This window comes from Ambystoma mexicanum, chromosome 13 (assembly GCF_040938575.1).
Source record: "Ambystoma mexicanum isolate Mex_15411 chromosome 13, UKY_AmexF1_1, whole genome shotgun sequence".
NCBI classification, from domain to species: domain Eukaryota; kingdom Metazoa; phylum Chordata; class Amphibia; order Caudata; family Ambystomatidae; genus Ambystoma; species Ambystoma mexicanum.
In genome coordinates, this window is record NC_090938.1 from 832,997,276 (window position 1) to 833,020,028 (window position 22,753).

Below are 22,753 nucleotides of genomic sequence, written 5' to 3' on the forward strand. Positions count from 1 at the left end.
CAGAGTAGGGGTGGAGAAACATGGCCAACGAGACACATGGCTGTGCAGAGTCTGCAAGGCAGATCAGAGCCGGCCATGAGGGAAGGTGTGAACACGCGAAGGAAGTGGTGGGCCTAGATCTCAGGAAACAATAGTGAATCCAGGACGAGATTAATGAGTCCTCCAGACGTACTACATAGAGCTAGGGAGAGAGCAACATAGAGGCGAGAAAAGAAACGCTCCCACTCGTCTTCAGGAGAGGACGCCCAGGAGCTGGGGGGAGAAGACCAGTGTCACTGAGTCGAAGCCAACTCGCTGGAGCAGGGCTTACTACGGAGAAGGTACGTGGGTTGCTCGCAGTAGAGTGGGCCACAGAAACCAAACTGAGAATGGGGGAAGGAATGAAGAATCGAGATCTCTACAAAGGGCAAACAGGTCTGGAGAAGGGAGATGGACATAAATACTGCATGTGGCTACGGGAGCCCTACAAGCTCGAGTCTTGGAATCAGCCAAATGGCTCAAAGCCGCAGAGCAACACCAAGAGAAAGATGTATTAGGAGTGGATACACATACCCCTATGAATGGAATCAGAAGCTGGGAACAAGAGAAACGAGGGAGCCAAGAGGGTCCTTCACAGCCAGTGAGGAATGTCAACCCGAGCTGTTCAGGAATTAGACATGTGTTGCCCCAAGTGCCAAGCAGGGGTTGAGGGCCTGGCACATTGCCTAGCATCATTTTTTTTTTTTTTTTTTTTGCATATAAGGAGAAAGTCTGATATTTTTATGGGTGAAATTCACCCCTCTTATCACAACACACTAGTATCAAATATTACAAAACTTTATTACAATTCATTATATTTCATAAAACAATCATAAAAAATGATCATAGTACATAAGACCATTATGTTTAAAAACCACACAAGTTTTAACACCATAAGTGAGTAATGTTTGTAAATGTTCCGTAAGGATCTTACACTGTGTGTACATCTCACACTCTGATTCCTGTGCCACACTACTAATGGCCGATTCCCTATCAATGTAATACAAACTACCCAACTTGTACAAGTTTCTGTCCTTGGACCACAACAATGTCGGACATTCTTCAGGGGACAAATTGCCTTGTGTCGTAATCTAGAACATTCTTCTTGTCCTAGGGGAGAACCCTGTTGATCAAGAAATAATGGACACCCTATTAATAACTTATAATCGAGTATCAATCTCTACATGTGAAACATGTACAACATGGACCCTCATCCCTCAAAGGGTGCAGGGTATGTCTAAAATTACGTACCTCTTTTCCCAGTAGTGAATCTTGGGCTTTTTCTGTACAGTGTTGTAGATTCCCAATTTCTTACGGAATTCTTACACATCCTTTCTCACCCCTGTCTAAAAATAGTGTGCAATATAAGCAAAAATTAATAAGGGATATTGCTGCAAACTCCCGCAATCATCCACTTGATAGGCTAATCAAATCATACATAGGTGCTAGATCTTGCCTATTTAGATGTAGCATTATGTTCGAAAATTGTGCAAACTCTCAGTTCTAAAGACTCCTTTATACTTTTTCCCATATCCGGGTCAGTGAAAAAAATTCTCATGGGTCACCTGTCTGTAAAAAATGGACAAACTTATTCAAGTATCGCTCCTCTTAACATAGACAACCGACTAAGTCTACAAAGCCCTCTACATAGACCCTCTGCTCACTTACATATTGGTGTTGTCTCTTTCAACCTCACAGTCAGCCACAACAAACGAGCTGCCTCTGTGTCCCTGGTGGATCCAAAAGCTCTGCGAACTTCGCGGGTCAAAAAAACGTACCTAAATCGTGACGCAGTGACGTCATCCCGCATCATGTAAACTCATGTAATTCTGGGAAATGTAGGCGCCATGGTCAAAACTTCCCCCAACGCCAAAGAAACAGACAATTATGTCGCCCACACAGTGGCCGTAATACCCTATGAAAATTACGTCATAATGACTCGCCTGCAAATTGCCCTTTAGAAATACAAAGTGGATCAAAACGCCACTAAACTGGTGTTTAAAAAGGTAATAGGACATCTATTATGTAATTCGGAGAGGAGAGATACACAGCTTATAGCCCTAACCTCAAGTTGCATTTAAAGGTATATTGTTTGCCACATAGTCCTAATGTGGTACACAAATCTATCCACATAGGAAAAAAACAGCACCAACATACAAGTGTTCATACACTACGGGCCACATATGATTGCATTTACATTACATGTGTTGCATAAATAGTAAAACCAGAGTGATGGATAATACTATATATCAGGTCTACATTCAGCATGATTTTGTGACACAACCACATTGCATGACATGATGGGTGATAAAAAGCGTCACGGGATGAGCTGTACATCAAACTTTCCGTAGGCATCAATTTATGCCACAGTAACTCTGTGTTACATGATGTCAAACATACTGAAACCCCAAAATTAAGCATTTTTTGAAAAACAGTGTCACGGGATGAGCTGTACATCAAACTGTCCAAAGGTATAATTTTGTGTCGCAGTCACTTTGTATTACATGATGCAATAAACACTGCGACCCCAAATCAAGCCTTGTGCCATTCGACACCTTCATTCATCCCTTTGATGTAACTTTTAGACAAAAAAATAAGTTTCTGTTCTAGATGTAATAATTTTCTATTGATAGCCATCTGGGATTGCCCCTTCACCTGTTTCAAAATGCACCACTGAAAGTCGTTGCATGAATGTTTCATTTCTATGAAATGTTTTACCATGGGAGCCTGTTCTATCTTATTTCTAATGCAGCTCTTATGTTCTATCATTCTGATTCTACATTTTCTGTTCGTTTTGCCAATATACATGCGTTTGCAAGGACATACAATCAAATAGATCACATTATTCGTATTGCAATTGGTATGTTCATTGATATTCCACAGTCTATCCAAACCCAAATCTACATTTACTGTTTTGCTTGTTTGAGAACACATAGAGCAATTTCCGCAAGGAAAATGCCCAACCACTGGTGAAAAAAGCAGCGAAGAGGGCTTTTAACAATAATCGCGAGTCTCTTCTTGACCAGCAAATTCAAAGAGAAAGTAGTACAAAGGAGACACCTCTAGTATTTGTCAATACGTTTAGTAATTTGTCATATAAAATCAAAGGCATTGTGACAAGGAATTGGAAAAGAATCATGACCAAGGAAATAGGAAAACCTATTGTAGCTTTCAAAAAGAGTACTACCATACGTAATTTGATAATGAGAAATGATGTGAATGCCAAAAAGAGGCCTATGCAACAAACCACTCTGTGGGGTATTCCTCCAGTGGTTGGGCATTTTCCTTGCGGAAATTGCTCTGTGTTTTCAAACAAGCAAAACAGTAAATGTAGATTTGGGTTTGGATAGACTGTGGAATATCAATGAACATACCAATTGCAATACGAATAATGTGATCTATTTGATTATATGTCCTTGCAAACGCATGTATATTGGCAAAACAAACAAAAAATGTAGAATCTGAATGATAGAACATAAGAGCTGCATTAGAAATAAGATAGAACAGGCTCCCATGGTAAAACATTTCATAGAAATGAAACATTCATGCAACGACTTTCAGTGGTGCATTTTGAAACAGGTGAAGGGGCAATCCCAGATGGCTATCAATAGAAAATTATTACATCTAGAACAGAAACTTATTTTTTTGTCTAAATGTTACATCAAAGGGATGAATGAAGGTGTCGAATGGCACAAGGCTTGATTTGGGGTCGCAGTGTTTATTGCATCATGTAATACAAAGTGACTGTGACACAAAATTATACCTTTGGACAGTTTGATGTACAGCTCATCCCGTGACACTGTTTTTCAAAACATGCTTAATTTTGGGGTTTCAGTATGTTTGACATCATGTAACACAGAGTTACTGTGGCATAAATTGATGCCTACGGAAAGTTTGATGTACAGCTCATCCCGTGACGCTTTTTATCACCCATCATGTCATGCAATGTGGTTGTGTCACAAAATCATGCTGAATGTAGGCCTGATATATAGTATTATCCATCACTCTGGTTTTACTATTTATGCAACACATGTAATGTAAATGCAATCATATGTGGCCCGTAGTGTATGAACACTTGTATGTTGGTGCTGTTTTTTTCCTATGTGGATAGATTTGTGTACCACATTAGGACTATGTGGCAAACAATATACCTTTAAATGCAACTTGAGGTTAGGGCTATAAGCTGTGTATCTCTGCTCTCCGAATTACATAATAGATGTCCTATTACCTTTTTAAACACCAGTTTAGTGGCGTTTTGATCCACTTTGTATTTCTAAAGGGCAATTTGCAGGCGAGTCATTATGACGTAATTTTCATAGGGTATTACGGCCACTGTGTGGGCGGCATAATTGTCTGTTTCTTTGGCGTTGGGGGAAGTTTTGACCATGGCGCCTACATTTCCCAGAATTACACGAGTTTACATGATGCGGGATGACGTCACTGCGTCACGTTTTAGGTACGTTTTTTTGACCCGCGAAGTTCGCAGAGCTTTTGGATCCACCAGGGACACAGAGGCAGCTCGTTTGTTGTGGCTGACTGTGAGGTTGAACGAGACAACACCAATATGTAAGTGAGCAGAGGGTCTATGTAGAGGGCTTTGTAGACTTAGTCGGTTGTCTGTTAAGAGGAGCGATACTTGAATAAGTTTCTGTCCATTTTTTACAGACAGGTGACCCATGAGAATTTTTTTCACTGACCCGGATATGGGAAAAAGTATAAAGGAGTCTTTGGAACTGAGAGTTTGCACAATTTTCGAACATAATGCTACATCTAAATAGGTAAGATCTAGCACCTATGTATGATTTGATTAGCCTATCAAGTGGATGATTGCGGGAGTTTGCAGCAATATCCCTTATTAATTTTTGCTTATATTGCACACTATTTTTAGACAGGGGTGAGAAAGGATGTGTAAGAATTCCGTAAGAAATTGGGAATCTACAACACTGTACAGAAAAAGCCCAAGATTCACTACTGGGAACAGAGGTACGTAATTTTAGACATACCCTGCACCCTTTGAGGGATGAGGGTCCATGTTGTACATGTTTCACATGTAGAGATTGATACTCGATTATAAGTTACTAATAGGGTGTCCATTATTTCTTGATCAACAGGGTTCTCCCCTAGGACAAGAAGAATGTTCTAGATTACGACACAAGGCAATTTGTCCCCTGAAGAATGTCCGACATTGTTGTGGTCCAAGGACAGAAACTTGTACAAGTTGGGTAGTTTGTATTACATTGATAGGGAATCGGCCATTAGTAGTGTGGCACAGGAATCAGAGTGTGAGATGTACACACAGTGTAAGATCCTTACGGAACATTTACAAACATAACTCACTTATGGTGTTAAAACTTGTGTGGTTTTTAAACATAATGGTCTTATGTACTATGATCATTTTTTATGATTGTTTTATGAAATATAATGAATTGTAATAAAGTTTTGTAATATTTGATACTAGTGTGTTGTGATAAGAGGGGTGAATTTCACCCATAAAAATATCAGACTTTCTCCTTATATGCAAAAATGTACGCTCACGGAAGCGAGAGGTCTGTTTCATCCCTTTCTGTGACTCAGAACCGTGGAGAATACATTGCCTAGCATCACCTGTCTAAGAACAAGGTTATTGATTCAATAGTGCCCAGCGCTTTATTACCTTTTAAATGTGGAGGCTGCGCTAATAGCCTGGGCTCTGTCCCTGTACATACACGAAGTCTGGAAGATTCGGGAATGTTTTTAAAATCATGTAACTGGATTGAAATCTAAATATCTGGGGTCATTTTATAGATAGATATTCTCAGGATTTCATTTATTTATTTTACTTCTTAAAGATTGCTCTTGTTATATGAATTGTGTAGGTAGTTTTCATCTGTGTGGGCGGGATTTCGTTTTGTTTAATGGAATACAACTCTTGTATAACTCTTACTATGCATGTACCACACAATAGCAACATTATGAATTATAATGTAGAAAACATGTTTATTTCTTTAAAACTTGCAAATGTTGTTTTTATTACTTGCACTTTTATGGAGTCTTTTTAATCCGAAATGAAGAGGAATTTGTTTGATTGTAAAGAATCATCCCAAGGGTCACCCAGAATCCAGCAAGACTGGAATCTCGTGTGGAGAGGCCACGCAGTTAGTGGAGGAGGAGGTCTAAGGAAACATCCATTCATCTCACCCCAAAGATCATCCAGAATCCAGCAAGACTGGAATCACGTGGGGAGAGGCCACGGAGTTAGTGGAGGAGGAGGTCTAAGGAAACATCCCTTCATCTCATCCCAAAGGTCATCCAGAATCCAGCAAGACAGGAATCTCGTGGGGAGAGAGCTACAGAGTTAGTGGAGGAGGAGGACTAAGGTAATATCCCTTCATCTACGACCACTGAGAGAATTGCCTTTCTTTGGTGAACTTGAGTTTATGCTATGTACCTGAGGTAAACCTTCTTTCTTTGTTTGGAACTTTTGACACGATGGACAGGAACTTATCAAGACTGGAGTCCTGCCTCCTATTAAATCTTTGACGCTAAAATTAGGCGAGATTCCTGGAAACACGGGGAGACGGTAGAATAAGGACTATGGAGGTCAACCCATTGTGCCCGTTTTCTCTTTTTTTGTTGTTTTTCTGAGTGGTGGGGGCAGTTTAGTAGTTGGGATTTGGACAGAGGACAAGCTTTATCATTTTGAATAATACTGATCAACACCCTTAGTTTATTAGGTAGGGAGCTTCCCTATTAGCAATAGGGTCAGTAAGGTATTTCTTTAATTCAAATAAAACTCTTGTACTGAAAGCATGTCTTCTAGCCTGAGTCTTTTTTCTGGTACGCCACCTGGTCAGTGGCGAGGCTGCAGTGTACATGATCAGTACATCTGTAGTATGCATCAGGGAGGCTGCCGTGTACATGATCAGTACATCTGTAGTATGCATCAGGGCAGGGGGAGGCTGCCGTGTACATGATCGGTACATCTGTAGTGTGCATCAGGGCAGCGGGGAGGCTGCCGTGTACATGATCGGTACATCTGTAGTGTGCATCAGGGCAGCGGGTATGCTGCAGTGTACATGATCAGTACATCTGTAGTATGCATCAGGGCAGCGGGGAGGCTGCAGTGTACATGATCAGTACATCTGTAGTATGCATCAGGGCGGTGGGGAGGATGCAGTGTACAGGATCAGTACATCTGTAGTATGCATCAGGGCAGCGGGGAGGCTGCCGTGTACATGATCAGTACATCTGTAGTGTGCCTCAGGGCAACGGGGAGGCTGCAGTGTACATGATCAGTACATCTGTAGTGTGCATCAGGGCAGCGGGTATGCTGCAGTGTACATGATCGGTACATCTGTAGTATGCATCAGGGCAGCGGGGAGGCTGCTGTGTACATGGATCGGTACATCTAGTGTGCATCAGGGCAGCGGGTATGCTGCAGTGTACATGATCAGTACATCTGTAGTGTGCATCAGGGCAGCGGGGAGGCTGCCGTGTACATATTCAGTACATCTGTAGTGTGCATCAGGGCAGCGGGGAGGCTGCCGTTTACATGATCAGTACATCTGTAGTATGCATCAGGGCAGCAGGGAGGCTGCCGTGTACATGATCAGTACATCTGTAGTATGCATCAGGACAGCAGGGAGGCTGCCGTTTACATGATCAGTACATCTGTAGTGTGCATCAGGGCAGCGGGGAGGCTGCAGTGTACATATTCAGTACATCTGTACTGTGCATCAGCGCAGCGGGGAGGCTGCAGTGTACATGATCAGTACATCTGTAGTGTGCATCAGGGCAGCGGGGAGGCTGCCGTGTACATTATCAGTACATCTGTAGTGTGCATAAGGGCAGCGGGGAGGCTGCAGTGTACATGATCCGTATATCTGTAGTGTGCATCAGGGAGGCTGCCGTGTACATGATCAGTACATCCGTAGTATGCATCAGGGCACTGGGGAGGCTGCAGTGTACATGATCAGTACATCTGTAGTGTGCATCAGGGAGGCTGCAGTGTACATGATCAGTACATCTGTAGTATGCATCAGGGCAGTGGGGGGCTGCAGTGTATATGATCAGTACATCTGTAGTGTGCATCAGGGCAGCGGAGAGGCTGCAGTGTACATGATCAGTACATCTGTAGTGTGCATCAGGGAGGCTGCAGTGTACATGATCAGTACATCTGTAGTATGCATCAGGGCAGTGGGGGGCTGCAGTGTACATGATCAGTACATCTGTAGTGTGCATCAGGGCAGCGGGGAGGCTGCAGTGTACATGATCAGTACATCTGTAGTGTGCATCAGGGCAGCGGGGAGGCTGCAGTGTACAGGATCAGTACATCTGTAGTATGCATCAGGGCAGCGGGGAGGCTGCAGTGTGCAGGATCAGTACATCTGTAGTGTGCATCAGGGCAGCGGGGAGGCTGCAGTGTGCAGGATCAGTACATCTGTACTGTGCATCAGGGCAGCGGGGAGGCTGCAGTGTGCAGGATCAGTACATCTGTAGTGTGCATCAGGGCAGTGGGGAGGCTGCAGTGTACAGGATCAGTACATCTGTAGTGTGCATCAGGGCAGTGGGGAGGCTGCAGTGTACAGGATCAGTACATTCATAATATGCATCAGGGCAGCGGGGAGGCTGCAGTGTACATGATCAGTACATCTGTAGTATGCATCAAGGCAGTGGGGGGCTGCAGTGTACATGATCAGTTCATCTGTAGTGTGCATCAGGGAGGCTGCAGTGTACATGATCAGTACATCTGTAGTGTACATCAGGGAGGCTGCAGTGTACATGATCAGTACTTCAGGGGGATTGGGTCCTCTGATGTATTCCATATCTATGACAGTAATCACCACAGCTGTGCTGCTTCGGAAAATCTTCGGCGTCTGCGTCGATACGCCGCCCTCGAGGACCTCCTCCGATGGCCGACGTCACTGGATGTTCTAAGTAGGACGCACGACGCCCGTAGCCTCAGTTCCGTTTTTTCCACGAACGTGTTCGCTTCGGAGATCTCGGCGCGCCTCGACTCTTTGGAGTTCCTGTTCTTTCTCGGTTCTTCGAACCTGTTCGTATTGTGAAGTCTTTCTTCGTGAAGATGTCTACCTCGTCTTCCACACTGCGTCCGGGCTTTAAGAAGTGCGGGGACTGTGGTTCCAAGATGTCGCTAACGGACTCGCACGACGCCTGCCTCTGGTGCCTCAGGGAGGCCCACGACACGGATGACTGTGTCGACTGCCAGTCGCTCACGTCCAAAGCCTTGCGGGAGCGCAAGAAGAAGTTATCGGTAGGTAAGGTGTCCAAGCCACGGAAGTCGAGGTCTGCGGGGCTTTCGACGGACGATTCGAGGGCGACGCTCCGCGTCGTCGTCAGAAGTCCAGTGGGTCTCGGTCCCTGAGTCGGTCCCGCCACTCCTCTGCCTCTTCGAAGCACTCCCGGAAGCGCCGTCATCGGTCGCCTTCCCCGTCCTCATCCGAGGACTCCGCCCGTCGGCGGGTCGCTTACCCCACCAAGCATGCAACGCCAGAGGAATGGGCTTCCTTTGGGAAGAAAATGTTGGCGATTCTCGAATCGCAGGGCACTGGTCCGTCCGTGCCTCCGAGTGGGGTCGGTCGTGATCGGTCGAGAGACACCGCTCGCACACCTTGGGCTCGGGTGGTCGGCACGATTCGTGGGAGAGGTCCCGCTCGGACAAGGGGAATCTTTCTCGTCATGCCCGTTCCAGGTCCCGGTCCTCGAAGCGCTCGAGACCGTGTGCACATGTGGTGTCTTCGAGGAAGACGTCGACGTCGGTGGCGCCGTGGTCGTCGACGGACTCTTTCGAGGCCCCGCCTCTGAAGAAGTCGTCGACGCCATCGGCGCCCAGGCTGTCGAGGGACACGCTTGGGGCTCCGGCCTCGAGGACACATCGATGCTGTCGGCGCCACATTCGGCGTCGATTCACTCGACACCCTTGACACCTTTCGAGGCTGTTTCGACGGGGGTTCCCCGGGGCTCGGTGGAACCACCTAGAAAGGCTCTGGCAAAGCTCAAGCATGGCTTTCTTCCACATTCTGTGCCTTCTTACTGCCAGCTTGAATTTATTTCAGAGGTGGATGAGGGCTCTGATGATGGCATGGTTCCGGATACGGTGCCGGACGAGATTCTCTCGGGCCATAGCCAAATTGAGGACCTGTGGCAGTCCCTGCATGATGCCAGTGGGCTGGACACTTCTCCGGAGGTGGAGTTTTGTAGGCCTGAGCCTGGCACTCCTGCCGACTCCTCGTACCGTCGCCTTATGTCCAGGGTCACCAAGTACTTGGGATGGTCTGCTCCCCCAGGGGATTTTCTTCTGGATGACCTTGTGTGTATCCTCGACCAAGGTCCACCAACTGACCCGGTACTGCCGTTCCATATGGCTCTACAGAGGAGGGTCGCAGCGGCTTGGACTGCTCCGGAGAGTCTCCCGGCAGTGGGCAAGTCTTTGCCGCGAAAATACCGCCCAGCCAGTAGCAACCCCTGGTACCTTGACCAAGCACCCCACTCCGGAGAGTTTGGTGGTGCCGGCGGCTACTGCCCCGGCAAAGCAGGCGTCGTATCCTACCATCCCTCCTGATAGGGACGACAAGCGTTTTGACGGCTGGGCGAAGAAAGTGTTTTCTTCAGGGGGTATGGCGCTTCAGGCGGCCAACTCCGTTTGTGCCTTGTCACGTTTCACGCACACTCTGTGGAACTGTGTTTCCTTAGCGGCAGAACATATTCCCAACGGGGATGAACTGGATGGTTTCCTTGCCATGGTTCAGGATGGCAAGGATGCCATGTGTGAGGCCGTTCAGTCGGGTTTGGACATGGAAGATTGCGTCAGCCGGTCCATGGCGGCGAGCACTGTGATACGCAGGTTTGCGTGGTTGCGGAAGTCGGGGTTTGCTCCTGATGTGCAGGCCCGGCTCCTCAACATGCCCTTTGATGGGGAACATCTTTTTGGCAGCAAGGCTGACGAGAGCCTTGAGAGGTTGCAGACCTCCAAAGCTGCAGCGCAGTCGTTGGGCGCTGCAGTTCGCCAACCTCCACCTTTTTGTCCTAGGGGACAGCATTGGAGGGGGAGGTTCCTTTCGTTATTACTCATCCTTTGGTAAAGCGAGAGGAGCTGCCAGTCAAAGGGGCCACCGTAGGAGTGCCAGAGGTGGACAACAAGGTACTCGAGGTGCCAAGGCCGCTCGGCCTGTTGCCTCTTTGCCCTCAGGCAATGCCGCAGCCGCTTCAGCTCAGTCATGAGGCCATGTCCCATGGTTTACCGGTTGGGGGAAGGCTGGCGCAGCATCTTGCAGGGTGGCGCGCCTTTACTTAAAGATGTTTGGGTTCTGGAGATCATAACCCACGGCTACTGTCTTCCTTTCCGGCAGAGGCCTCAAGACAATCCACCGGGGAATCTCTCTTTGAAGAGTCCGGATCCGCTCCTTGCGATAGGAAATACAGTCCCTGCTGGAGAAAGGCGCCATAGAACTGGTGCCTGTAGCGGAGAGAAACAAGGGATGGTATTCCCCTTATTTTTTGATTTCCAAGAAAGACGGAGGATTGAGATCCATCATGGACTTGCACGGTTTGAAAAAACTCCTCGGGAAGGACAAGTTCAAGATGGTTACTCTCTAAGTCCTCCAGGTACTTCAACTTCAGGACTGGTTGGTGTCTCTCGACCTCAAGGACGCTTACTTTCATGTGCCGATACATCCAAAGCACAAGAAGTACCTGAGGTTCGCGGTTGACGACTCGCACTTTCAGTTTCGGGTCCTGCCATTCGGATTGACCTCCGCCCGAGGGTCTTCCCCAAGCTCATGGTGGTGGAGGCAGCGTATCTCAGGAAAGGGGGGATTCACGTCTACCCCTACCTGGACGATTGGGTGATCAGGGCGCGCTCTCCCGAGCAAGTCCTGGATCATCTGTCCGTCACCTGCCACTCCCTTCACAAGCTGGGCTTCTCCCTCAACTTAAAGAAGTCCCATTTGACACCAACTCAGAGGCTCCAGTACATCGGAGCAGTGCTTGACACGTTCCTGGGGCAGTGTTTTCCTCCCTAGGTGAGGGCTCATCACATTCAGCAGATGTGCACAAGTTTCAGCTTGCTCAGAGTCTCCCAGCGTTCGAGTTCTTGAGATTGCTCGGCCTCATGGCATCCTGCATTCTTCTGGTGCCAGAGGCCAGGTTGAGATCTTTGCAATGGGCACTCGAGCTCCAGTGGTCTGAGTCCTCCGGCAGGATGTCGGACCCTGTTCAGGTGCCGTCCTCGGTCGCCCAGGACCTTCTGTGGTGGGCCGTCGAAGACAATCTGATGAAGCGGGCTCCATTTTGGCTACCCTGGCCGGAGGTGACGATCGTGACGGACGCATCCCTCACAGGATGGGGAGCTCATGCCAACGAGTTGACAGTCAGCGGTCGTTGGTCTCCGTTGGAGTCCAGACTCCTTATCAATCTGTTGGAGCTGAGGGCTGCCAGGCCTAGCCCTGAAGGCTTTTCTGCCGACTGTGTGAGGGAAGAATGTCCTGATCCTGACGGACAACACGGTGACCATGCACTACCTCAACAAAAAGGGGGGTGGCAGGGTCACTTCCTCTGTGCAAGGAGGCGATGCAGCTCTGGTTCTGGGCAATCTAGCAGGAAGTTTCGATCTCGGCAGTTCATCTAGTCGGAGACGAAAACGAGATGGCGGATGCTCTGAGCAGGCAGAGCGTGAGCTCTCATGTGAGCTCTCATGAGTGGGAGTTGGCTCAGGCAATTCTCCTGGAGATCTTCGCCATTTGGGGGACCCCTCAAGTGGATCTCTTCGCCTCCAGTGTCAACCGGAAGTGCGAGAGAGGTTCTGCTCGCGGGAATTTCCTCCAAAAGCAGCCTTAGGAGACGTGTTCATGGTGGAGTGGTCATTCCCACTGCTGTATGCATTTCCTCCAGTCCCCGTCATCCCGCAAGTACTGCAGAGGTTACGGAGGTTCGGTTCCCGGATGATCCTCATTGCTCCGTCGTGGGCCCGGAGTACGTGGTACCCGGACCTTCTCGACTTGTCCATCTGCCCTCCACGTCGTCTTCCCTCCCGAGACAATCTGCTCTCACGGGAGGGGGGGGATCAGGTTCTCCATCCAGAGGTCAGATCGCTCAACCTTCACGCTTGGTTTCTGAAAGGTTGAGGTATAAGGATTGGGACCTCCCTGAAGACGTGATGGAGGTGTTGCTCTCGGCCAGACGGCCAGCAACAAAGTCCCTGTATCGTTGGCGTAATTTCTGCAACTGGTGCAGGGTTTAGAATGTGGATCCTTTATTCCCATGGTTCTGTCTTTTTTGCTTTCTTTGGCCCACAGGGGCTTGCAAGTGGGTACCATTAAAGGTTACCTGGCGGTGCTGTCCATATTTAAGCGCTCGTCTGAAGTGTTTTCCTATTTTAAAATCACTTTAATTTCTCAGTTTCTGAAAGGGCTCACTAATGTGTTCCCTCTGTCACCTTTCAAGGTGCCCGGTTGGGATTTGAACCTTGTTCTCAAGTTTCTGATGGGTGCTCCGTTTGAGCCTTTGCATTCATGCCCTTTGAGACTGTTAACACTTAAAACTGTATTTTTGGTTGCGGTCACTTCTGCTCGCAGAGTGAGTGAGTGAGTTACAGGCACTTTCAGTTAAGCCACCCTTCACTGTGTTTCATAAGGACAGGGTTGTCCTTGGAGTTCGCCCTTCCTTTCTACCGAAGGTGGTGTCGGAATTTCATTTAGGCCAGAAGGTGGTGGTTCCGGCGTTTTATCCTCCTCCACATCCTGGTAAGGAAGAGGAGAGGCTCCATAGGCTTGATCCTAGGAGAGCGTTAAGCTTTTATATTTCACGCATGTCCCGGATCAGAGTGGACGATCAACTCTTCATTGGTTACGCTGGAAAGCGTTTGGGACAAGCTGTGATGAAACAGACTTTGTCTCGCTGGATTATTTTGGCTATCTCTGAGTGTTACCGCTTGGCGTGTAAGGACCCACTGGTCGGCTTGCGGGCCCATTCTACCAGGGGTATGGCTGTCTCTACTGCCCTACAGAGGGGTGTTCCTATTCGTAACATCTGTGATGCAGCCACCTGGGCTTCGGTACATACTTTTGTACGTCACAGCTCCCTCGATTCCATCCGGGGGCAGGATCTGGCCTTTGGCAAAGCAGTCCTTTACTCCGCAATTTGATTGGGCATTCTAAATTTCTGTTTTCTAAATTCTTTACCCACCTCCTTGCATTGGTACGGCTTTGGGAGTCGTCATAGATATGGAATACGTTGGAGGACCCAATCCCCTCGAAGAACAAGTTACTCTCTTACCTGGTAATGTTCTTTCGATGGGATGGTCTGACGACGTATTCCATATCGCTCCCTCCCTGCCTTCCCCGCTACAGAATTCCTTATGCGATTGCAGCTTACGCTTCCGCAAGGCTTTGTGTGTCAGACTGGAAGAAGACTGGTGCCACATGTTCTGGGGGAAAAAACTACAACTGAGGCTACGGGCGTCGTGCGTCCTACTTATAACATCCAGTGACGTCGGCCGTCGGAGGAGGTCCTTGAGGGCGGCGTATAGACGCCATCGACGCAGGACGCAGACGCCGAAGATTTTCCGAAGCAGCACAGCTGTGGTGATTACTGTCATAGATATGGAATACGTCGTCGGACCATCCCATCGAAAGAACGTTACCAGGTAAGAGAGTAAGTTGTTCATCTGTAGTATGCATCAGCGCAGCGGGTAGGCTGCAGTGTACATGATCAGTACATCTGTAGTGTGCATCAGGGAGGCTGCATTGTACATAATCAGTACATCTATAGTGTGCATCAGGGCAGTGGGTAGGCTGCCGTGTACATGATCAGTGCATCTGTATTATGCATCAGGGCAGTGCAGATGCTGCACTGAACAGGGTCAGTCGTTACGTCTGTGCCTTGCACTGTCATACTTCCCTATGTGTAGCTGTACCTCTGGCTGGGAGGGGGCATGTCCACGTCTACGGGGTAGGGGGGGCTACATCTTGGAGAGTTATGATTTTTAACAACCACTTCCCTTCTTTAGGTGCAGGCGACGGGATTTCAGAGAACCCAGGCAAACCCAAAGACCCAGCCCAACGGTGAGCCTTTGCTTCTATTCGTGGAATATGTTAGGAGTTCCACATTTTAAATGCCTGGACTAAGAAAGTACAGCTGAATGAACTGAATGTAAGTTTCTCTCATGCATGCACAGAACTAATGACTGCACAGCTAGGAGCATTGCAAACTTCCCTCGCAGGAAGAACAGGTAAAGCAGGCGCATAAGGTTTTGTGATCTTCTCCATGTAAAGTATGCAAATTGCATGCTGTAGAAGCATCGTACAGGTGCATGCAAGGCAATCATAACATGCTGTAGAAGCATCGTACAGGTGATTGCAAGGCAATCATAACATGCTGTAGAAGCATCGTACAGGTGCATGCAAGGCAATCGTAACATGCAGTAGAAGCATCACACTGGTGCATTAAAGGCAATCGTAACATGCAGTAGAGGCATCATACAGGTGCATGCAAGGCAATCATAACATGCTGTAGCAGTATCGTACAGGTGCATGCAAGGCAATCATGACATGCAGTAGAAGCATCGTACAGGTGATTGCAAGGCAATCATAACATGCTGTAGAAGCATCGTACAGGTGCATGCAAGGCAATCGTAACATGCAGTAGAAGCATCACACTGGTGCATTAAAGGCAATCGTAACATGTAGTAGAAGCATCACACTGGTGCATTAAAGGCAATCGTAACATGCAGTAGAGGCATCATACAGGTGCATGCAAGGCAATCATAACATGCTGTAGCAGCATTGTACAGGTGCATGAAAGGCAATCATGACATGCAGTAGAAGCATCACACTGGTGCATTAAAGGCAGTTGTAACATGCAATAGAGGCATCATACAGGTGCATGCAAGGCAATCGTAACATGCAGTAGCAGCATCATACAGGTGCATGCAAGGCAATCGCAACATGCAGTAGACGCATCGTACAGGTGCATGCAAAGCAATCATAGCATGCTGTAGAAGCATCGTACAGGTGCATGCAAGGCAATCATAGCATGCTGTAGAAGCATCGTACAGGTGCATGCAAGGCAATCATAACATGCAGTAGAAGCATCACACTGGTGCATTAAAGGCAATCGTAACATGCAGTAGAAGCATCACACTGGTGCATTAAAGGCAATCGGAACATGCAGTAGAGGCATCATACAGGTGCATGCAAGGCAATTGTAACATGCAGTAGACGCATCATGCAGGTGCATGCAAGGCAGTCATAACATGCTGTAGAAGCATCGTACAGGTGCATTAAAGGCAATCGTAACATGCAGTAGAGGCATCATACAGGTGCATGCAAGGCAATCGTAACATGCTGTAGAAACATCGTACAGGTGCATTAAAGGCAATCGAAACATGCAGGAGTAGCATCGTACAGGTGCATTAAAGGCAATCGTAACATGCAGTAGAAGCATCGTACAGGTGCATGCAAGGCAATCATAACATGCTGTAGAAGCATCGTACAGGTGCATACAAGGCAATCATAACATGCAGTAGAAGCATCACACTAGTGCATTAAAGGCAATCGTAACATGCAGTAGAGGCATCATACAGGTGCATGCAAGGCAATCGTAACATGCAGTAGACACATCGTACAGGTGCATGCAAGGCAGTCATAACATGCTGTAGAAGCATCGTACAGGTGCATTAAAGGCAATCCTAACATGCAGTAGAAGCATCGTACAGGTGCATTAAAGGCAATCCTAACATGCAGTAGAAGCATCGTACAGGTGCATTAAAGGCAATCGTAACCTGCAGTAGAGGCATCATACAGGTGCATGCAAGGCAATCGTAACATGCAGTAGCAGCATCATACAGGTGCATTAAAGGCAATCGCAACATGCAGTAGACGCATCATACAGGTGCATGCAAGGCAATCATAGCATGCTGTAGAAGCATCGTACAGGTGCATTAAAGGCAATCCTAACATGCCATAGAAGCATCATACAGGTGCATGCAAGGCAATCGTAACATGCAGTAGCAGCATCATACAGGTGCATTAAAGGCAATCCTACCATGCAATAGAGGCATCGTACAGGTGCATGCAAGGCAATCGTAACATGCTGTAGAAGCATCGTACAGGTGCATTAAAGGCAATCGTAACATGCAGTAGCAGCATCGTACAGGTGCATTAAAGGCAATCGTAACATGCAGTAGAAGCATCATACAGGTGCATGCAAGGCAATCATAACATGCTGTAGAAGCATCGTACAGGTGCATGCAAGGCAATCATAACATGCAGTAGAAGCATCACACTGGTGCATTAAAGGCAATCGTAACATGCAGTAGAGGCATCATACAGGTGCATGCAAGGCAATTGTAACATGCAGTAGACGCATCATGCAGGTGCATGCAAGGCAATCATAACATGCTGTAAAAGCATCGTACAGGTGCATTAAAGGTAATTCTAACATGCAGTAGAAGCATCACACTGGTGCATTAAAGGCAATCATAACATGCAGTAGAGGCATCATACAGGTGCATGCAAGGCAATCGTAACATGCTGTAGAAACATCGTACAGGTGCATTAAAGGCAATCGTAACATGCAGGAGCAGCATCGTACAGGTGCATTAAAGGCAATCGTAACATGCAGTAGAAGCATCGTACAGGTGCATGCAAGGCAATCATAACATGCTGTAGAAGCATCGTACAGGTGCATACAAGGCAATCATAACATGCAGTAGAAGCATCACACTAGTGCATTAAAGGCAATCGTAACATGCAGTAGAGGCATCATACAGGGGCATTAAAGGTAATCATAACATGCAGTAGACACATCGTACAGGTGCATGCAAGGCAGTCATAACATGCTGTAGAAGCATCGTACAGGTGCATTAAAGGCAATCGTAACATGCAGTAGAAGCATCGTACAGGTGCATGCAAGGCAATCATAACATGCTGTAGAAGCATCGTACAGGTGCATTAAAGGTAATCCTAACATGCAGTAGAAGCATCACACTGGTGCATTAAAGGTAATCCTAACATGCTGTAGAAGCATCGTACAGGTGCATTAAAGGTAATCCTAACATGCAGTAGAAGCATCGTACAGGTTCATGCAAGGCAATCATAACATGCTGTAGAAGCATCATAAAGGTGCATGCAAGGCAATCATAACATGATGTAGAAGCATCGTACAGATGCATTAAAGGCAATCGTAACATGCAGTAGAAGCATCGTACAGATGCATTAAAGGCAATCGTAACATGCAGTAGAAGCATCATACAGGTGCATGCAAGGCAATCGTAACATGCTGTAGAAGCATCGTACAGATGCATTAAAGGCAATCGTAACATGCAGTAGAAGCATCATACAGGTGCATGCAAGGCAATCATAACATGCTGTAGAAGCATCGTACAGGTGCATTAAAGGTAATCCTAACATGCAGTAGAAGCATCGTACAGGTGCATTAAAGGTAATCCTACCATGCAGTAGAGGCAACACATAGGTGTGTTTAATGTTATTGTAGCTGCTCAGGTGCTATGGGGTGAGGTGGGAAAATGTAGTGATTCTCTTGAGTCCACCCGATGGGTGACACTGGCTAAAGGTTATTCCCTAGCCACCTAAGCAAGTACTTTTACTGCGCAAGTCTTCTAGCTGCTAATTTGTATTGGAGTTTTATGCAGCACATTTGCTTGGTAGAGCCTCTCATGGGAAGGGGTGGCGGAAGGCCGATCACCCACAGGCTTTAGAAACATTCAGATCAGTTGAGTGCAAAGCAGATGCGGGCAAGAAGTGATACACGTGCCCAGGTAGAAGTGCATGTGGCTTGCAAAGCTTTGCTGATCATGTGTATGTCACCAGTGGGATTGTTGTGGTCAGGAGGAACCAATGCATTTCTCATAGGATAGATTGACCTGGTCACGTTTCCTATGAACACTTGGTTGATGAGCTGCGTTGTGGAATCTTGTGGGCTGGTCAGCAGGGTGTTAGGCCTTGAATGAGAGAGCGGAAGCTGGTTGAGGGGTGGCAGCGTTTTTTCAGCTTACATTTGCTTAGCTGGGGTCAGACCTTTTGTACATGGTTGAGGGGAGAAGGGTTTTATCAGCTCAACGGTGCTTAGCTGGGACCAGACCTTTCATGCATGGTTGAGCAGTGGAAGGGTTTCATCTTCTGAAGGGTGCTTAGCTGCGGCCAGACCCTTCTGTACATGGTTGAGCAGAGAAGGGGTTTCATCTTCTGAAGGGTGCTTAGCTGCGGCCAGACCCTTCTGTACATGATTGAGCAGATGAAGGGTTTCATCTTCTGAAGGGTGCTTGGCTGCGGCCAGACCCTTCTGAACATGGTTGAGCAGAGAAGGGGTTTCATCTTCTGAAGGGTGCTTAGCTGGGGCCAAACCTTCTGTACATGGTTGAGCAGAGGAAGGGTTTCATCTTCTGAAGGGTGCTTAGCTGGGGCCAGACCCTTCTGTGCATGGTTGAGCAGAGAAGGGGTTTCATCTTCTGAAGGGTGCTTAGCTGGGGCCAAACCGTCTGATCATGGTTGAGCAGAGGAAGGGTTTCATATTCTGAAGGGTGCTTAGCTGGGGACAGACCATCTGTACATGGTCGAGCAGAGGTAGGGTTTCATTTTCTGAAGGGTGCATAGCTGGGCCCAGAACATCTGTACATGGTTGAGTGGAGGAAGGGTTTGATCAGCTCAAGGGTGCTTAGCTGGGGCCAGACCTTCTGTACATGGTTGAGGGGAGGAAGGGTTTCATCTTCTGAAGGGCGCAAGATTGAAAATATCTGATAATCCAAGATTTCCGAATATCCAAGATGTCCAAGACAAGAGTCCAAAATCAGGGAAACCGACATCACAGATCAGAAAACGGGAATAGAAAACAGCAGCAACAGAACACAAGCACAAGGACACGCAAACATAGACCCAGAAGCAATGACAGGAGCCTTAGGCCTCAAACATCAGTCTGCCAAGAGTTCCAAAGAGCGTATGCAAATTCAGCCGTTCCCATAGCCCACAGCAGACTCGATTTCAATTTCATTTCCCCCCTTTTCCCCACCACTTGCATTTTCCAAATGTCCCCATTTTATTTCTTCAGCCCACAGATAGCAGGCAATTCTCCGGCTAACTCTATGACTCTGCACATGTCAACAATTGCCCAAATGATAACCAGACACGATAGAGGGCCAACTGCAAACTCTTATTACTTGTATTCAAGCACCGGAGCCAAAAGGCACTCTCGCTGATTGTAGACAAGTTATGAACGCAATCACCCAGATTTGAAATAATTGCTGGTGCCAAAGAAGGGCACTCCGTTAAGATATGCATTCCAGTTTCTGGACAACTTTGATTTTTACAGGCACGGCAGAATCGTTTGCTGCGCTTCATTTGCTTAGTCGACCCAGTGTCAGCTAAGACTGGCAATCTATTTATTCGAATGAGCATTATGAACCTATAGAGGTTTCTTGATAGGCATAACATAAGGTAGCGCTGCGCTATCCCTGGAGTATACTACACTTGTGATGTGAACTGAGGTAATTTCAAACTCTGAAGGTGTAAATGATCTTTTAACCTATCCCAGTTCAGTATTTTTATCTTGAACTCTTTTCTGAGCTCCAAATAGCCAAGTACCCAGCCAGATGACCAATAGTCTCCGGAGGATAGCTCGGGGGCATCGCGCTGGCCTAGGAAGCAAGATGCCGCGGAGCAACACAGGTTCGATCCCCGGGTCTGCGCTTAGAAACCTATGGGTATTAAGTGCGTTATAAATAACCAATTACATTACATTACAATTAATTAAACTGAACAGATTTGAAATGGGCTTGACATTCCACTGAATTTTCTCTATTTTCCATGTCCAAGCCCAAGAATCTTGAGAGCACGCTGAGGGTTTGTTAAGGCCTTTACGTATAGTGGGCCGCGTCTCAGTGAGAGCATTATAGCCATTGAACAGAGGCCTAATTCAAGATGGATAACCTCCAACGGAACACAAGAAGGTAGACCCATTATTCGACGCCAGAAGTGGGCATCTGTTCTGGCGACCCAGGATGTATCCGTTAAAGTAAGAGCTTCTAGGCCATACAATGCAGCAGGGCAGAAGCATTGTTTATACAGCTTCAAGCTGCCCTTAAGGCTGTACTCTGCAGAATTCTTACTGACGGGCGGCAATCAACGCAGTTAATTGCATTGCTTTCCTTTCTCTAGCAGCTTCGTATATTGGATAATTCCTTTTGATCTCCAGCTCTCCCGCAGGTACCTATAACTTTTAGTGTAGTCCATTCCCATCCCCTCAATCAACAATGCGGGACGAGCTACCCTGTTTTGATTGAATAGCATTATCTGGGTCTTTTGCCTATTGATAACTAACAGGTTTTCCATCGCATAACTCCATAGTCCCTCTGCAAGCCTTCTCATACCAGCAAATGTCACATATAGTACCAGATCATCGGCATAAGCAAGGTATTTAACATATGCCGAGCCGATCCTAGGCGTACAAGTATCCAGCTACTCTAGATATTCTGGTAAGTCTGCTAGATGGGGGTTTTATCTCCTGAAGGATGCGTAGTTGGGGCCAGACCTTCCATGCATGGTTGAGCAGAGGAAGGGATTTATCTTCCAAAGGGTGTTTAGCTGGGGCCAGACCTCCCATGGTTGAGGGGAGGAAGGATTTTTATCTCCTGAAGGATGCATAGCTGGGGCCAGACCTCCTGTGCATGGTTGAGGGGAGGAAGGGATTTATCTCCTGAAGGATGCGTCGTTTGGGCCAGACCTCCCATGCATGGTTGAGCAGAGGAAGGATTTCATCTTTTGAAGGGTGCTTAGCTGGGGCCAGACCTTCCTTACATGGTTGAGCAGAGGAAGGGATTTATCTCCTGAAGGATGCGTAGTTGGGGCCAAACCTTCCATGCTGGTTGAGGAGAGGAAGGGATTTATCTCCTGAAGGATGCGTAGTTGGGGCCAAACCTTCCATGCTGGTTGAGGAGAGGAAGGGATTTATCTCCTGAAGGATGCGTAGTTGGGGCCAAACCTTCCATGCTGGTTGAGGAGAGGAAGGGATTTATCTCCTGAAGGATGCGTAGTTCGGGCCAGACCTTCCATGCATGGTTGAGCAGAGGAAGGGATTTATCTTCCAAAGGGTGTTTAGCTGGGGCCAGACCTCCCATGGTTGAGGGGAGGAAGGGTTTTTATCTCCTGAAGGATGCGTACCTGGGGCCAGACCTCCCGTGCATGGTTGAGGGGAGGAAGGGATTTATCTCCTGAAGGATGCGTCGTTTGGGCCAGACCTCCCATGCATGGTTGAGCAGAGGAAGGATTTCATCTTTTGAAGGGTGCTTAGCTGGGGCCAGACCTTCCTTACATGGTTGAGCAGAGGAAGGGATTTATCTCCTGAAGGATGCGTAGTTGGGGCCAAACCTTCCATGCTGGTTGAGGAGAGGAAGGGATTTATCTCCTGAAGGATGCGTAGTTGGGGCCAAACCTTCCATGCTGGTTGAGGAGAGGAAGGGATTTATCTCCTGAAGGATGCGTAGTTGGGGCCAAACCTTCCATGCTGGTTGAGGAGAGGAAGGGATTTATCTCCTGAAGGATGCGTAGTTGGGGCCAGACCTTCCATGCATGGTTGAGCAGAGGAAGGGATTTATCTTCCAAAGGGTGTTTAGCTGGGGCCAGACCTCCCATGGTTGAGGGGAGGAAGGGTTTTTATCTCCTGAAGGATGCGTACCTGGGGCCAGACCTCCCGTGCATGGTTGAGGGGAGGAAGGGATTTATCTCCT

General features: G+C 47.5%; 1 protein-coding gene and 1 long non-coding RNA gene across 5 annotated transcripts in view; both read left to right on the forward strand.

Annotated features, from left to right (window-relative positions):
* ATAT1 (alpha tubulin acetyltransferase 1) overlaps positions 1-22,753 on the forward strand; it is a 254,055-nt gene that overhangs the window by 226,356 nt on the left and 4,946 nt on the right. For 3 of the 4 annotated variants that reach the window (XM_069635327.1, XM_069635326.1, XM_069635328.1), the window contains one exon: positions 15,023-15,077. In XM_069635327.1, the coding sequence (XP_069491428.1) occupies positions 15,023-15,077 (55 nt within the window). Of the gene's footprint in view, positions 1-6,090; positions 6,375-15,022; positions 15,078-22,753 lie in introns of all 4 variants that reach the window. The other variant, XR_011283234.1, reaches the window with a different exon arrangement.
* On the forward strand, positions 4,717-5,261 carry LOC138522086 (uncharacterized). The gene is made up of 3 exons (XR_011283235.1): positions 4,717-4,796; positions 4,907-5,001; positions 5,130-5,261. It is a non-coding gene; the product is annotated as an uncharacterized lncRNA (long non-coding RNA).